This window comes from Gallus gallus, chromosome 1 (genome assembly GCF_016699485.2).
Source record: "Gallus gallus isolate bGalGal1 chromosome 1, bGalGal1.mat.broiler.GRCg7b, whole genome shotgun sequence".
NCBI classification, from domain to species: domain Eukaryota; kingdom Metazoa; phylum Chordata; class Aves; order Galliformes; family Phasianidae; genus Gallus; species Gallus gallus.
Window position 1 is genome coordinate 75,953,611 of NC_052532.1, and position 18,026 is coordinate 75,971,636.

The window sequence follows — 18,026 nt, forward strand, 5'->3', positions numbered from 1 at the left end:
GCTTACCCCTCTGGCTCCTGCTGTCTGCCTCTCCAACCATCTCCCTCACCCCTCATCTGGCATTGTGCTGCACCAGCTGTGGTTTCCAGCCACTCTGACCTAGTTCTTCCCCCTGCAGGACTATTCTATCCTCACAGTGCCAGCTGCAAGAGAGCCAGAACTGAGGTACTTGCTCCTGCCATCCTTCATCTCCTCCACTGGCTTACTGCAGAGCACACGAGTTAGATGAAGCAATTGCTCTTCACAGATGGAAGAAGAAAAACATTTACTGTAACTCTGACTGTACTGGACACAGAATTGCTGGGCACTGAAGGAAAACACCAAAACGACTGGGAGAAACAGCATGCTCTTAAGACTGATAAACATCTCTCCTTCAGGCTAAATGTACCAAAGTGCCTGCAATGTATAGCCACCCTGTGGCTGCATCATAACCTTCCCAAAGGCACAGAAATTGCAAGTCATCACTGCAACAGCATTCATCAGAAGAAAATGGGGACATAGAAAAGGGCAGAACAGGGGTGAAAAAGGGGGAAAGGATATGGAAATGAACAAAGGGAGAAAGAAAGGAAAAATATACTTTCTCAAGTTGGTAGAGGAAAAATGGATAGAGTAAGAAAAATAGCGGGGGAAGAGGAGCCAGGGAGATGAATACAAGAGATAGAAGGAAGAGAGGAAGTGTTTTCCTTCTGAATTATCGCATCCCTCAAGGGTTACCTTTTCCCCTTCGTCCAGCTCCTCAGTGCGGTTCCCTGTTTCTATGCAGCGTAACTGCACTTAACAAAGATGTACTTCTCTCTTTTAGAGCTGGTTATGCAGCAGGGCTTGAAGCCTACCAGCTGTTATTCATCCGCTCCTTTGTTTCCGTGTATAACTGCCTGTCTGAGCTGCTTTGTGTCTTTCTGTTCAGACCATGCCCAGAAGGAGGGCAGAAGCCCCTGCCCTTTCCATTACCCATCACTACGATGCATGCTTTCCCCCGCCAGCTCCAGGCGGCGCTTTCCTGGCTGGAGCCCCGCCGCCCCCTCAGCACTGCTCTTCAGGTTTCGCCAGCCCCGGTTTCAGGCTCTGGGGCACAACGGGGTTCTCGCTCCTCCTTCAGGAAGAATTGTACCACGGCTTCAGTCCATCTCTTGCCCTTTATTTTGCCTCAGCGTTCACACCACAGGAATTATTTCCCGCCTGATCAGCCTGTTTGCACCCTCCCTACCGCTAAGTGAGGAAATAGATAAAGCGTAAAACGGGAACAAACGAGTAACTCCTATATACCGGTCCCAACTCGTAGGCGCCTCTGCCACGTAAGCATTTTCTGAGCTCAGACAGCGATTCCTCACGCGATGGGGAAATGGAGCGGAGCAGGAGACCGCAGACCGACCTCCACCGCGGCCGGTTCCAGCCGGCTGCTACCGCCAGCGGAGCAGGCTAACAACGGAGAGACCGCTCGCAGGGGCGATGCGCAGCTGCACGCAACCACACGCCTCCATTCACTCGCGCCAGGCCGAGTATGAGCGCGCGTGCTCCGCTGACGGTGGGGTGTGTGCCGCATACGCGGTCTCGAGGCGCGTCGAGCTGTGGCTACCTGCAGTCCGGTGCATGCATCGCGCGGGTCTTGCCGTCAGCGCCTCAGTCTTTCTCGCTTGTTGTCCGCCTTTGCTTGCCTGCGGCGGCTACGGCTACTACGGGAAGAAATGCTGCTCGCTCGCTGGGAGCACTGCGCTCAACGAGGTGTGATGCGGACGATGCGGAAAGGGCAACCAGTTGGGAGCGTGGGCCTCGGTGTGGGGGCTGCGGACGGGACGTGGTGGGAGGCAGCAGTGGGTTTGGTGCAGTGAGGGTGGGTTACGTGTGGTCTGGGTCAGTGCACAAATCTGGATGCCCTACCCTTCAAGGGGATGTGTGGTGCTGTTTGTCCCAGAGGTTGGAGCTGGAAGTGGCTGGTCGCATCAGGAAGTTGGAGCTCATGGCATACTCATCTCACTGTGAAACTGCTCCCCTGGCTGCAATCTCTCTGTTTCTGCTGTCATATGGTAGCTTATTCAGAACAAGAACTAGTATAACAGTTGGAACCAAAGAGAAACTGTGGTTTTGTGAAATTCAAGATCATTTTGCACGATTTTATATAATTCTCATTTTACCTAGTGTGAAACAAGAATGATATAGCTATTTTCCCCTTGAAAGACAGTCCAAAAATTGTTTCCCTCCATGGGAGCATCTGAGTCCACATATGAACCTAAGCATTCAGGTGTGAACAAAGGCATTTTTACCATGCCTTATATTTTTTATTTATTACTTAGTGGGAAGCAGAAACATCGCTGCAAGATTTGGCCAAATTTGTAGCCATTGCAGACAATGGTGACATACAGGCTTAAGCATATTGATGGAAATAATAAGGTTTTGCAACTTTCTCAGGCTAGATTTTTTTACCGTTTTTCTCATCACAATCTCATACACTCAAACAGAGACAGTATATGGAACTTTCTGATGTCAGTAGTGGAATAATGCTCTGCAGACTTTGGCTTCAGAGCTAAACAGCTGTTTTGCATTTTCAGTAAACCCAATGACAAAATATGTTTCATAGAATCAACAGTGAAATCAGATTTTGCATACATTAAGGCCTTGGACTAGTCCTCCATTTCAGAGAGCCTGGGAAAAATCTTGAAAGAAGGGTGTCAGGAATGCTTAGTGTGCAGAGGCATCCATTCTTTGTTAATAATACAGTTTATTTCCTGAAGGGTAAAACTAGGCTGTCTTCTGGACCACTGATGTTGAGGGCACAAGCGTTTTCCTTCCGCTATCAACCAGTGAGAACTTTGTCCTAAGAACAGATTTGTAAGTGATTAGGGACCTCACATTCATTGACCAAAACAAAACAAAAATTAAAAAAAAATGTACCTACAACTCAGCTGCAGTAACAACTGTTTAGAAAAAATACCTCAAAAACTTCTGCAGCAGCAGCATGGCCTGGGTGAGAATATTCTGAGCAGTAAAGTGATGCTTTCATCTGTTCAGTGCTTCAGAGAAATAGCAAAAGAATTTGAGGACTTCCTCCAAAATGACTTAAGTTTCTAGATGATGAGAAATTATTCTAGAGAGGTGTTATCCAACCTCCTTTTTCAACCGACTCCATCAGTTTGTGCCTGAGTTCAATGTACTAGAACTCCAGCAGCTCAAGAAAAAACAATAAAGGTAATCAATGACTGCATTTTGCATGCAAAAGAGCTGAGAAGGCAAATGTTAGTTGGTGGAACAAATTCTTGCTAATAATCCTTAGATCCATATGAAATATCCTGAACAGTTTGAGATACATTTTAGCATCACTAAGCTGAGTATCTTTCATGTACTTGTGGAACAACCTTCCTTCAGATATGTTATGACCAAACACATATTTCTGTGTACTAAAATCTACATTACAGAATTTCCCAGCTGTGCAGTTCTTTCTACAGACTGCTAATTATATCTGGGATGCAGAGGCACCTGCCTTAAAGCTTGTCTGCTTAAGGGAATATAAAAAAAAAAAAAAATCTGTTATGTGTCTGCTATACATCACTATAGTTGTAGCTATGTAAATCCTAACGTGCACATTCTCTTCTTGCTTTATATTGTTTTTAAAACAGCAAACATTAATCTAGAGGAATTCTTATTCTGAAATGCCTGCTAAATGTGTCTCGGTTACACACGTTTTCAGTATAGTAGTAATACCACAGTAGATTTCTGTTAGTATGTTCTATATGTAGACAAACCTTTGCACCTTACAATGTGAAAATGGAGCTTTTGAAAGTGTGAGCTTGAAGTATGTGTGAACTCTATTCCACAAAGCTTAGAATACAGTAATTCTGCCAAAGAACATATTGCTTTGCTAATATAGAAGTAAAAAATAAAATAAAATACTATCCAGCATTTTTGTGTTTTATTTATTTATATTTATTTATCCCAGGAGAAGTTGCCTACAATTCCCTCCTCTCAAGCAGTTTTCTTTGGCATTTAAATGAGTAGTAATGTGTTCTTCCTGTACCGCTGTGCAGAGTCAGGCGGATGGGAGACTGGAATCCAGGTGATCTCTGGCTTGCAGCCACAGACTGACTATTAAGGAGACAGAAATATTGGCAAGCCACTTAAGCGTAGAGGAAGGCAGTGCTTCTGGTGATGTTCTGAGTAAAAGGGGATGCTGGCCACCAATGTCATCCATGAGAAGCCCTTTCCATAGCCTACTCACTAGGCAAAAACTTTTCAGAAGAGCTGCCTGAATCATGCCTGAGATGTGGGAAGTAGAACTAGCATGTTTGCAGAGCGAAATGAACAAACATACCCTTCAAGTATACACAGTCTTAAAAATGCTCAATGATGTTTGTGTTGATGAGTTTTAACTATCAGCTGTAACACTGCAGCAGGTGTAACAAAATAGGAATGTATGATACTATGGTACATCATTCTGCAATATGACTGAATGAACATTGCATCAGATTTTAGGACATTCTGTAATAGGGATATATACATCAGTACTGTGGAAATCAATCCCATGGTGTCAGTTAAATATAGAAGGTACTGCATAAGAGATTTGGATGGCACATCTTTATCCTACAACTGCAGGTTTTACAGCCTGTCTGAAACAGTTCTGGATGCATCAAGTGTAGACAAATTACACTGGGGAGACATGGAGTATATAAGTGTCTGCCTTTCAGCTGGGAGAATTAAGGTGGTTAGGGTTAATTCTTAGAAGGCAGAGGAGAGCAGGTTGTTTACTTGCTAGTTTATTAGAATGAGTGTTAGGGACCATCACATTTGACTGAGTCAGTATGTCCCATATTTGAAAAGTTGAGAGTGTAACACACTGTTAAACAATATATGTATGCTGTTTTCCTTAGACACAGATGTTGTGTGTTTTATCCAGAGATTATTAAGTTAGATGAATAAGAATTTCCTACAGGACAAGATCAGGACAATAAGTTGAATATGTCTTGTTTGTGTGTTGAAGCCTAGTGAGGCTGCGTCTGGATTACTTTGTCCATTTTTGGGCTCCTCAGTATGAGACATGGACATATTCAACAGGTCCAGCAAAGGGTCCACTTAAGATATGGTGGATAAGGCCTTGGAGCATCTCATACACACAGATTCTGCAAGAACCGGGACTGCTCAGCCTGCAGGAGAGGAGGAGGCTCAGGGGATCTTATCACTATGTAGAAAAATACATGAAGGTTGGGAGTGAAGAAGGTGAAAGCAGACTGCTCAGTGGTACTTAGTGAGCAGTCTATTCATTGTGCACAAACTGAAATACAAGAAACACCATTTAAAAGTTTTTTTTTTATTATTTAATATTTTTAATGTGAGGGTGGTCAAATCCTAGAAATTGTGGAGGATCCATTCTTAGAGATGCTCAGAATGCAACTGGGCATGAGTCTGGACAATCAGCTCTGGCTGACCCTGGTGAGATGGGAAAGAGAAGGGGTCATTGATGCATTGGGTATGCTGTGTCAAAGTGTGACCAGCACGGATTTTTGGGGGCAGTGTGCTGTCATCACAAAACATACCTAATATGTGCTAATATATGTCTTGTAGTGTGGTATGGAGGAAGCTGAGTAGGTGTGCTACAGAAACTGATAAACATGGTGTTGGTTAACACACTGAATGTGTCATACTAATTTGTTGCCAGCAGTTATTATTTTAGACAAATGATGGCAATATGGGATGATGCAGCCCAGGTGACATACTGGTTATGTCAAACATAATGATGTATGGCAAGTAGTGTGTGGGATATGTAACACATTTATCTGCCGTATGAAGGACAAAGGTTTTGGCTCAGTGTGCCATGAGAAGCAGCAGTTGTGAAAAGCGCAACAGTCATCATATATTTGTTGCTTAACCTGCACCGTGCTGCCACTACCCCGCAGTGGCAGGGTGACAGTGGCATGTCCACCCTGGGAGCAAGCAGCCGGAGCCATGGAACGCAGCAGCCTGGCTAGGTACCTCGAATAGCTGTGGGAGAGGCTGGGCAGAGCCGCGCCACTGCTACCTGAGCCCTTTCTGTCTCGGCCCTGGCCTGGGGTGCAACGCTGCGAGAGCGCTTTGTACGCATTTCTGGCCTGGGGTAGATGTAAACGCATCCACGGGGAAACCGACGCCTGCTGTAAGCGGCCGTCTCCAGGCCGCGGAAGCCGCGGGGCGGTGCGAATTGCCGAAGGCGTGCTCCTCGGTGGGGCGGGGCGGGGCGGGGCGACGGCCAGGCCGTGCGGGTGCGGCAACCGCAGTAGCGGCCGTTGCGCCTGTGGGGTGCGCGCGTGGCGATCGGCGGGAGCGCGCGGCCTGCCTTCCTGCCTCACCCGCCTCCTCCCGGCGCCCCGCCTCACGCCCTCTTCTCCACGCTCATCCCGGCCGTACGCGGCCGTTAGCGCCGCCGCCGCTTCAATTCATCCGTCAGTCGGGCGGCAGGAGAGAGCACGGGAGGCGGCGGCTTCCGTTCTCTGGCTGGAGCGGCGACCGCGGTGGGCGGAGGTGTGGGGAGTAGCCGGCTCGGGCCGTCCTCTCCCCAGCCGCTGGGAGGAGGGAGAAGGCGGAGGCTGAGCCCACTCCCCTTTAGGACCGCGCCTCTGAGTGACTGCTGTCCGCGAGGAGGGGGAGGAAGGGGCGAGTCTCTCTGCAGCCCTCATCGCGCCGCCGCCTGCCCAGGCCTCGGCTCGGCCCTGCGGGCGGCGCTGAAACGGGCGTCGGCGGGGCGTGCGGGGTGCGTGAGCCCGAGCTCTGCAGCACACGGGGTGGGTGAGATGTCGGACTGAGCGGATGTGAGCCCGGGGGTGGGGTTCTCTGTGCCTGGGGGTTGGGATCGTTCCGCCCCGCCGCCTCGCGCAGCGCAGTGCCTGTGGTGATTGTGCATCTTGGGGCTCCGAGGCGGGCAGCGGTGCGACCTGCCTGCGCCTTCCCACCGCGCCCGTGTGGGCAGGCCGGCCGAGGCACCGGCTTGGTGTCTTCACGACGTCGTTTCTTAGAGAAAAACAGGGTCTTTCTGTGTGAGGTGGGCGGTTGCGCCTCGTGCTTCCCTGTTCCACAGCTGTAAGGCGGCGCGGTCCCGCACCCCGCGCTTTCTGTGGTCGGATCGTGCTCCGCGTGTACGTGTTGGGGTAGGTCTGCTCGCGTCTTGCCTTCCTCTCCGTGCTTGCACACCCTCTCTTGCACGCCTTGTGCGTGTACACGCGCTGGTGTGTATAAGCAGACTCTGAGGTGGGGCAAAAACCGCTCCCGTGTGCCTGAATGCGAAAACCTACGTTTGTTGGGGACAGCTTTTCACGTGATTTAGGTGGGAGTGAGTGTGTCTGTCGTTGAGACTTAGAATGAAATCTTTACAACTAGGTTTCTTCTCTTTTTTTTATGTTTTTTTCCCCCCCTTACGTTTAAAGAACTGATTTTATGTTGGTGGTTTGACGGCTTAGGATCTACCAGGATATCCATCTTAAAAGCGTGTGATTGTTATGATTTAATTAACTCAGTGATTTACACAAGCTTCTAAATTCTTTTTTGGAGCCTCTGCTTATAAGCGACTCATTCTGTTGAAGAGGGGCTTCTAATGTGTAGGATTATGCTTCTGCCCTGTAACGTACTTTTCTGTAGTCTTCATATTTGGATTCTAAATGCTCTTCTTGGGGGAGTGTTTAAAGAGTCTCACAAATAAATATGAATGCTTTTCTTAGATTTTAAAACAATTCTTAATGTTTTATGTGTAGATACAGATTAAGTACACATTCTTCAGTAAGTGAACAAACTGCTTAAGTTTGTTCTTTTTTTTTTCCTTCCCTTTTAAAATGGGTGTATGTGATACTGTATTTGTGGAAATTGTTTGAAGTTGCACATTTTGCCTAAGTGGTTAATCAGATTTTTTTCTTTTGGTTCTGCTTGTTGTCTTGCATAATGCCTTTTCTTCCTTTGAAATTTGTTTACTGTATGTCTTTGTATGTTTATGTCTAATAGGGATCTTTCTTTTTCTTCCCTAGGTGTCAGTGTCTTCAGACTAATTTAAGAGATTTTAGTTGTGAGAAAGTTGAGACGCAAGGATTACATACAGATCTGCTCTACATCAGTTTTCTTTTTCCTCTTTCCTATCCCCCTTCTCCCATAGGGGAGTACAGCTTGGGAATTTAGGCCCCCCTTTCCCCCACGGAAATCTACCTTAGTCCTTAAGGCATCAGCTAGACATTGCCTGTTACGGTACCAGGAGAACGTTATTATTTGTTTGCACTGGGAGCTTTATTAATATATTTGGAGTGCAGTGTAGAGAGGAATCCAGGAGACTTCCTTGCCCTCCCTTTTTGAGTAATAGGGGATTCGGGAAAAGGGGTGCTTACGGAGACACGTGACCTCGTTAAAGGAGCTGAGACTGAAGCAGCACTTGGCACACTGAAGGAAGCACCCACCTATCATTTGGCATCTTTTTTGTCTACTGGTCCTTCCTCACCCAATTTCGGGTAAGTCTTTTCAGTCCATTCATTGATGCAGTGTATGTCTCCCTTCCCCCACCACAGGCACTAGGAGAAGCATGCACAGACTGAGAGTAGGGTGGGGGAAGGGAGGAGAGTGAACAGACTTGCATACACAGATCAGGAGGAGAGGAGTGTGCAGTACCACACTGCAGAGGAACCTGGACAGAGATGGAAGAACCTCTTTCAGAAAAACAGCTGATGCGGGAGGAAATTGATGTTTTATTTGCATGGGTGTGCACGCACGGTGGAGGGGGGTGAAAAATCTATGAGCCTGTTGTAGACAAAAAAATAAAAAGAATACTGAGATCGAAGTGGAGAAATAGCTGTTCTTGACTACCGTTGACCAGCTGATGTTGCTTTGTGTGGTATAGAGGGAAGAGGGCAGATTATTCCTTGGAGATTAGGACCTGGGGTGTTTGAATGAGAAATGTTACCACCTACTTGCAAGCGTGAACATACGTGAGGAAAGGTGTATGTGGTGGTGTGGATGCCCACATTTTATAGGCAGTTGTGCCTAGAAGGATTGCTATACTAGCATTTACTTTAACATTACTCAGTGCAAAGGTAGGGAAGAGCAGGTGAGCGCCACCATTTGCTAGGTAATGGGAGTGGGGGATTGTACTGAAAAATAATAAGAGCAATTAATACATTTCCATATCCCATGACTCTTGCAGTCTACAAATCTGGCATGGGAAGGGAGGTGTGCTTTCAGGGAGGTGTGTTTAGGGTTTACTTGCTTACAGTGACTTTAAATTCTAGGGTGCATGTTCAGGGGGTAGATGATAATGCATCAGGGCTTGATGAGTTGCACTTCAGCTGCTCAGTATATTATATAAAATGCATTTAAATAAAAATGTTAGCTTTTCAGATTTTTCACTTTTAAAAATCGGCTCTCTCCAAAGATGCTCAAACAATTACGTGGCATTTTTATGAAAACTAGTCTCTGGTAAGCAAGATAGGAATTTTTCTTGAGGTTGTCCTTAAGCATCACCATGGAGGAGCAGTGTCAGAAATGAATTGATTGACATTTGGTTTATTTTTACAAAGCAATTTTAGAAGTGGTTTAAGATGTCAGTTTTATCTCTTTATATTCAACCATAAATATTTCCTTAAGTATTCCTTTATAATTGTTATTCTGGTGTCTCTGTGGGGAACAGAATTAATTGTTCTTTATGCTTGAAAGAGATGTGGACCATTTTTAGACCTGCTATCCCTATATGGGCGTTTGGAATAATGCTCTGTTCTCCTCACTAGAGTGAGACAGATGTCTATGGCACATGTGCAGCATATTACCCATCATGCAGTCCTTAGTTAACTAATTAACTGATCTATAAAGCTCACTCCGAAAGTAATGCCTCCTATTTATTTCCATGGAAACTCCAACAGATAGGAAGAGCACAATAACATTATTTAATAGAGAAAATTCTTAGCTACAAAACACTTTTTCTACATGGTCACCACAATTAGCTGCATTTTCAACAGTGATGAACAGGAGCCTGCATATAGCACTTGTAAAAAATCTACACCAGTGGAGGTTACCTGCAGTCATGACTGCTGAAGCACGTTGCCCGCTGCCTTGCTGTGCTAGTATCCACTCTTTGGTCTCCAGAAACATTCAGCAAGCATCAGTGAGTGTGTGTGTGTAATTTTTTCCACAAGGGAGAATTCAATGACACACCTTTGCTTCATACCCGCTTCCGTGTCAGATGCCATTTTGTCACTGTCCCTCAGCTGCCATCTGTTGCACAGCAAGAAAATATAATGGAATATTTGTGGGAAAACTCAACCTCTGCTGCTGTACCACCTAATAAAATAAGAGGCATTACTTTTAGAATAGTTCTAGTTGTATCTGACTTTTCCATTGTAATTCTACCTTGAGGTTCCATCGTTAATGTATCTTAGGACTATCTATCGAATGTTCTTATGCCTTCATCATATTAAGGTGTAGCCTCCTAAACAGCATTCTAGAAACTGCTGTAATGGTAGAGAAAACTGGTTTGTTCGAAGTATGTGCACAATTTCAAGCCTTAGCTTATCCGTGGTAAAAAAGTAAAGCAAAATTCTCTTTTCCAACTCAAATAATACTGTTCTGTAGAGGAAAAAACAAAAACAAAAAACAACAACAACAAAAAAAAAAACAGTGAGGCATGTGCTTTGATGATAATGATAAATGTGAAACTACACTGTTGTTCATAGTGAGATGAGTGCTTGAAGTTAATTTTTTCCTTTTTCTCCATTTCCCATGGTAATCACTTTTTGCTCTTCTCAGTTTTCTTGAGATTTTTATTATGATCTAAGATGTAGGGATTAGGTATGCCGTGTGCTAAAACTAAGTGTGCTAAAACTAAGTGTGCTAAAACTAAGTGTGCTAAAACTAAGTGTGCTAAAACTAAGTGTGCTAAAACTAAGTGTGCTAAAACTAAGTGTGCTAAAACTAAGTGTGCTAAAACTAAGTGTGCTAAAACTAAGTGTGCTAAAACTAAGTGTGCTAAAACTAAGATTAAGTTTTACCTTTCTAACTGCTGAAACCCATAATCTGGTAGCTGAACAGTGCTATGTGTAACTGAAGCCTAGAGTCTCAGACAAAGACTAAAAAAGAGGTGATTTTGGGAGGGGATGATGATAACAATTGTTCCAATAACTTGTTTCCCAAACTACTGTGGGCAATGGGAGAGAACTACATCGGATTACAAGTTAAGTAGTTGAGATAGATAGTACTAAATAGCATTGGTTTCTAATGCTGCAAAACATCTGTAATTCCATTTGTAATTCCCATAGGGAAGAAACAACCAAAGTTTGTTAATGCAGAAATGTACTGAGTATTTGCTTTTTGAATAGAAAGGACATAGAACAGTCTTTTTGTGTAACTAGATACTTGAACATCACACATTTATCGATAATGTGTAAATGAATTAGTATATCCTAACAATTGATTCCTTGTTTCACCGTTGGGGAAAAAACGTCATGATCAAAAAGCAACTAGTCCATTTTTTTCTCCTTTAGCTTTTTGGTGTTGAAGGTAGGACAAGGACTAAATGTACAAGGGAGACCGAATCTCTAAGTCCTGGAGACAGGTTTTAAATACTTATTTGTGAAGAAGAGACTCCTTCAAGGGAAAAAGAGTGGTTTTCAGTTTTCCAGGTCTGTCTGGACAGCTGATATGATTGGACGAATTCCTTGCTATGCCAGTATGACATAGTCTGCTATGATCTAAAGTAGAAAAGAAGCACAGTGACTACTTTTGTTACAACAGTTGCAAAAGGTGTATTACAGATTCAAGGAATGCAGGAGGAAATATGTTTGCATATGATGGGTAAGAGAAGAAACTGCTATGTGAATGCCAAAATTAACGTATCTTAAGCAATACAGCAATGCCGCAGCTCGAAGTTAAGTTTCCACCAATTCTCTTCATAAATTGCTAAGAATCTGTTCCACTCAGCATCTTTCTGAAGTGGATGCAGCAGTGACTGCTTGGCTAGTCTGAGACACAGTTTGCTTTCTAGTGTAGAGCTTAGATGCCACTGTTTTACTTATGATCTGTTTTATGCAGTTAAGTCTATCTTTTTTCTTGTTGCTTTTCATTTTCTAAATTCGTTAGTTACTGATAGATAAAAACATTTAAACTGTTCATCTTGTAGAAGACATTTAAACATCTGCTTTTCCCTTTATATGTACTACACTTACTTTGCAATTGATTATCACATGGATTAGGAAATATTTCATGCGCATCCAGCATAGTATCAGGCTGTGGCTTTTAGATTGAAATAGGTAGAGTTGGTTTTCATGGAAAAAATACTGGAAACCATATCCAGTTCAAGAGCTTGATGCTCTTGTGCATCTGACTATAAGGCAAGCTTTCTTCTTACAGACCATCTTCTTAAAAATGTGGGAGGGATTTTTATGAGGTTTAACCCAGTAGTGTAAATTGAAGATTTTGTGTTCCATGGGACTTCTACAAAATAAAAGTAGAGATAAGGACAGGCTGAAATAGGTTGATAGAAACCATTTATAGGAACAGAATGTAAGAGTGATGAGGATATTTATCCTAGTGGAAAAAAATTAGTGTTGCTTAAGAGGATTCTATAGTTAGGATTACTTGTTTCTGCTTTGACTAGTCTTACAGCTTGCATTAAAGTGAGTCTCTTAATCTTTATCTGCAGGCTTAAGGTTGCTTTCTACCTGCCTTATGATGAAATGTGAGACTTAATATGTACATTAAACTTCATAAGATTCAGAAGAAGTGAGACAAAGTGTTAGGAGAGTGATAAATACAAATCCAAGGCATTTTGGATTGGCTTACTTAACAGGATAGTTAAGATACCTGGATAATTCTTCATGATGCTGTAGCTCCTCAAAAAAATACTTGTAGGAAAGACAGGCATATGCTGTTTTTTCATCTCATTCCCTCCTTTCCTTGAGCTCCCTCGCTCTTGGTTTCTCTCTTCCCCTTGCTTCCTCTCTCGCTCGCTTTTGGCTTTCCTTGCCACCTGTCTGCCTTTCCCCCACTTGCCCTTGCCTCCTCTGTCTTGTTACCTCCTGCTCTTGTAGTTTTTGTCTGTCTCTCCCTCCCTTTCCCCCTCCTTTCCTCAACCCCTCTCCCTTGCCATCTCTCCCTCTCTCCCTTTCTCCCTCGTGTTTTGTCTCTCATTGTCGCTTCCTTGAGTTTCTCGTCTCACCCTCCCTCACTCCCTCCTTCTCCCTTGCTCCTGCCATTCCTCTCCCTCCTTCTCCATTGCTCCCACTGTTCCTTTTCCTCGCTCCCTCATGTTTTTTGTCTCTCTCTCCCTTCTGCTCTCATGTTTTTTCTGCCATTGAGTTTCTCCTCCTTCCCCTTTTCCCCCTCCCTCCCACTCTCCCTTTTTTCTCCATCCCTCTCTCCCTGCTGTCCTCCCTCCCTCCCTCTAGCTCTCTCCTTTTTTTTTTTCCCCTCTCTCTGGCTCTCACCCGCCCACCCCTTTTTTGCTCGCTTGCCCGCCCTCTCCTTTTTTCCTCTGTCTCTCCTATGCCCTCCCCGTTTTCCTCTCTCCCTCCTGCCCACCCTCTGTTTTTCACTCTCATCTACCCCCCCCTCCCGCCTTCCTTGTTTTCTGCTCTTGTCCAGCCTTCCTCCCAGTTTACCCTGTCCAGCCCCCCTCCCCTTTTTCCTCCCCAGCCTCCCTCACGCACCCCCAATTTCCTCTCTCTCTCTACCTCCCTCTCCCTCCCATTCTTTTTTTCCTTTCTCTCCCCCCACCCCTCCTTTTTTTCTCCCTCCTGTCTGCCCTCCCTGTTTTCCTCTCTTACCTACCGTCACCATATTCCTTTCTCACCCACCCTTCCTCCCACACTCTTTGATTTCTATTCTCGCCTGTCCTCCCTCCCCTTTCTCCTCCCTAGCCTCCCTTCCCTTATTCATTTATTTCCCTCCCATGTTTCCTCAATTTTCCTCTCTCTCCCTCTCCCTCCTTGCATCCCTGTTCCTCCTCTCCCTCTCCCTCCCTTGATCAGTTCCCTCTCCCCCTCTCTCCCTCCCCCCCCCGCCTCCTCTTCATTTTCCCCTCCCCCTTCCCTCTCAGTTTTTCCATCCCGTGCCTCCCTCCATCCCTCTCAGTTTTCCTGTCCCTTGCCTCATATTCCACTCTGTGCCCACCTCCCTCTCCATCCTTCCCTCCCTCCCCATTTTTCTATCTCATGCTCTCCCTCCCTCCCATTTTTCGTTTTCTCCTACAGTCTCGTCTGTCCTCCCTTTTTTGCCTTCCCTTCCCGCTTTCTGCTTTTTCCCCCCTCGTCCTCCATTCCTGCTTTCTGCTCTTTCCTCCTCACTCTCTCTCTCTGCCCCAGTTTTCCCCATCCCTCCATCACCCTCCCCTTCTCCAGTTTTTCCCTCTCTCTCCCGCTCTCCATGTCCCCCAACCACCTCCCTGCTTGTGACCCTCTCTTGCTCTTTTTTTCTAACCCTTCCATGTTTTTTTCTTTTTTTTTTCTTTAAAGGAAGAAAACATTGGAATGGTAGTCAGAGGGAGGTGATGGCACTCTGTGTAAATTTAAGGATGTAGAGATGTGGCCATGTAGAAGAGAAAATGATAAATAAGAAAAACGAGAGAAGATCTGTGTTGGCAAAGAAATCAAAGCTGAATAGCAAGTGGAAAATGGGGTGAACATTGTGGATGGGAAAATACTAACCAATTTTTCTCAGTACCAAGAGAAAGGGGAGAAAACCCACCAGCCAATAGACTTGAAGATCTGTTATGGCTTCCGTTTTTTTTTTATCATCAGAAAGTCTGTTTAGTGTGTTTTTTATGGTTCTCTGTGTTCTGTAGGTATTTTTTTCATGATGAGTTATGCTATCCCGCTAGATACCGCTGCTTTTCAAAAGAGATGGTAGGTTGTGCTGTTTTGTCTTGCCAGTTGTTGATGCAAAAATGAAATAAGGGTATAAACCTTCTGAACTGTGTAGTAATGGTGCAATTTCTGAAGAAGATATCTTGTCTTAATTCGTACCTGAGGATGTAGTGCCAGAAAGTTTAATGTAAACTACCATACGGAGAAATCCATTGTTGAGAAAGCCAAAAGTGAGGCAGGATCTGTCAGTTGTCTGCTGCTGCTAGCCCATGCCTCATCTTGCCTTTTTCACTTTCTGCTGCTTTGAAGGGGAAAAAAAAAACCCCAAAACAACTGTGATACAAAAGGTATGCTTTACAGTCTATTCCCTCTTGTGCCCTTATTCTTGGAAGGAGCAAATACTCCTTATCCTGCTGTCGTTTGAGCATCTTGCTTGCTCTCAAGGGCTGTTCTGCATCTGTGATTGCTTTTGTCTAGCTTATGCTTTCTTTCAGTCTACTAGTAGGAAGAACTTCAGTCCTTGGCTTTATTTTTGTTTCTAATTCAGCAAAGCTATGGAAAACTAGTTGTGGAGTCTTCAGAGATTGCTTTTTGCCATTATGATTGTTGGTAGTAAGAATAAAAGTGACCACTTAAAACTTTTTTCTTCACTGTTGTTTAAGAAATAGGTTTACTAGTAGAGAAAAAGAATGTATTTTCGAATTTAAAAACAAATCAGTTTGTTCTTGTGAGTGCAAAATTACCCTTTTGCCTCAATACCTGCTGCAGAAGATTCATGTGTGAACAACAGAAAAAATACCTAATGGAAATTCTTTGAAATATTAAGTGAAGGTAGTTGTATACCTGAGGTCTTGTCTGCGCTTCTATCTTCTGATACCATGTTCTGTCATTAGGACTACCAGGCAAACTACTTGTTTTGGACCCACAATTCAATTCTGTTTAAAAATCGGGCAAATTGTATTGGTGAAAACAGTGTTGTCTGTCTCTTCATTTAACAGGAAGATGTGAAATATGTGGCAGAAAACAGCTCTGATTTTCTTCAGAATTCTTTTCATTGTATGCTGTGCTGCTTCCTGGTTGTTGTTTTGTTGTTTTGCTTGCTTAATGAAAACAATTGCCTTTTTAAATCATTAATATACCCTTAGTTGTTTTACAGCTCTTAAAATATTTTCAAATATAGTTACAACAAAACAATTCAAGTCCTCTATTCAAATCAAGGGAAGCACTACCTTGCTTTTATCACTTCTAATGCCATTGAAGTTCTCTAATTTGAAGCGTTCTTTTTATATTTGGTGTAGAATTTGTAAGTGCTGTTTATGTGTGAAGGTTATTTTCCCTTTTGCAGATATGATCTTTAATTTTGCTTTAGGCTACGTATATTAGTGTTTAATATTCTTAACATTATATTGATGCTCCTTGTTCCATTGGCTCTCCACTAATAATCTGGATAATATCAAATATGTTTCTCAATAGATGTGAAATATTTCTAAGAGTGAATCAGTCTTGAAATAATACTGTGGAAGATTGTTTTAATGCATTTATGTCTGGGATATTTTCCTATTACAAAGATTTGGTGTAATCTGTCTTCTGTATCCTGTAAAAGGATATATCAATTCTGTCACAGGTGTTTTAGTGGTACTTAGGAAAGCAGCCGAGCTATTTACAATTGTAGGGAATCACCCTAAAAGATGGAATTCTCGCCTTCAAAGATGGCCATTCAAAATGTTTTTATGCCTCTTAGTACTGTCAGGAAAGAAGAATTGTACTGCTGCTACCAGTAATTATGTCAAATGTATATTTGCTGTGGATGAAAATAGGGTGGGAGCCAAGACTAGCATTTAGTAAGTAGCACTGAATGTAAATGGATTTATTTCTGTTGTTACTTCAATTACAGATTAGGCATAGACGTTACTTTCCCACTTGGAGGTTGCAAGTCTTTTGAAAAGGATTGACTTGTACAAAGGCAGTAGAACTCAGGACAGTGGGGAACATGAACATAGGAGTCTGTGTACTCTAACAGTCTCATCTTCTCCACCATCTAGAAGTTCCATTGAAAAGAAACCTTGAAGGTTGCAAGAAAAGTCCAAGATGTGCAGTTCAGTTGCTCCCAGGTTGTGGTTCTTAACAGACCGTCGCATCAGAGAAGATTACCCTCAGCAGGAGATCCTGAGAGCATTGAAGGCCAAGTGCTGTGAAGAAGAACTGGATTTCCGCGCCTTGCTGATGGATGAAGTGGTGCTGACAATTGAGGATGGAAATCTTGGTGAGGATAAGCTAAGGCTGGGAATGTGCTGAAAGGGTACTTACAAAAAGATTGTAAAATGGAACATGTATTTTTGATAATGAATTCTGTGTGTGCCATACTACCTATATGTCATCTAAATAATGCAGATGCACAAGATACCATATTCTTCAGCATTGATTGTGATAATCAAATATATTAACTTTGCCTATTTGCTTTAGAAATGCATTTGCTTTCCCTTTGTAGAACAGAGAAAAGGTTTGCTTTTGCTTATTAATTCCTGGATAAGGACTATAAGATTTTCAAATTAAGACAAAATTACTGTGTTTTATTTTTGTATAGATACTTTAATTTTATGGATCATATTTTAAGAGTTTTAGGTAACTTCCTTCTCTTTATGTTCTGGCTCCAAGATACAAGTCACATTTGAAATAAAAGGGATTTTCAGTGGACAGTACAAGTTGTTAGGGAACTAGAAGTAGGAATGTGACATAACCAAGTATGCTACTTTGCAAATATGTATTTAGAAAAAGACACTGAAATATACAGTATGCGCCTCAGAATAATTTGAGCCATTATTTTAACTTGCAGTATTTTAAGCTAAATTGTAACACTTCTATTTTGCTATTAGTTTATTTCTTCTGAGGTAATTAAAAATGAAAAGCAAAACATCAAGGTGTGTTAAAAGCATTAAGTAATATGATTCTTTTAGATAATGAGTTTATGTTATAGGTAGAAAATTAATGCCATCATCAAACCGTGTAACGCTGTGTTTTTGCAACTTTTTAGTTTGGATTTCTTATAGGAAGGAAAATGCAGTGATCTTGCATCCATACCTCTTCCATTCCTATTCAATGTATATCATTCAGGGGAGGGAGGAAAGGGTCACGTTCCTGCAAGTTGTGTTGGGATTATTCTGTGTAGGAAGAAAATATGCACGTACACAGCTGTGAAGAACAGGTTGCTACATTAATGTATACCTTGTTCCTTGTTGAGGAATCTAT

General features: G+C 43.2%; 1 protein-coding gene across 17 annotated transcripts in view; it reads left to right on the forward strand.

The window, feature by feature from the left end:
• The first annotated feature begins 1,314 nt into the window (after nt 1–1,314).
• Nucleotides 1,315–18,026, forward strand: part of RIMKLB (ribosomal modification protein rimK like family member B) — a 70,611-nt gene continuing 53,899 nt past the window's right edge. For 7 of the 17 annotated variants that reach the window (XR_006931015.1, XR_006931017.1, XR_006931018.1 and 4 more), the window contains exons 1-3: nt 6,575–6,743; nt 7,974–8,444; nt 16,823–17,043. Coding sequence is in view for 11 of the 17 variants with exons in the window: in XM_046899100.1 (XP_046755056.1) it covers nt 16,869–17,043 (175 nt within the window). In the remaining 6 variants the exon portion in view is untranslated. Of the gene's footprint in view, nt 1,723–6,574; nt 7,107–7,973; nt 8,445–14,758; nt 14,820–16,822; nt 17,044–18,026 lie in introns of those variants that run through there. The other 10 variants (XM_040648300.2, XM_040648291.2, XM_040648305.2 and 7 more) reach the window with 9 other exon arrangements.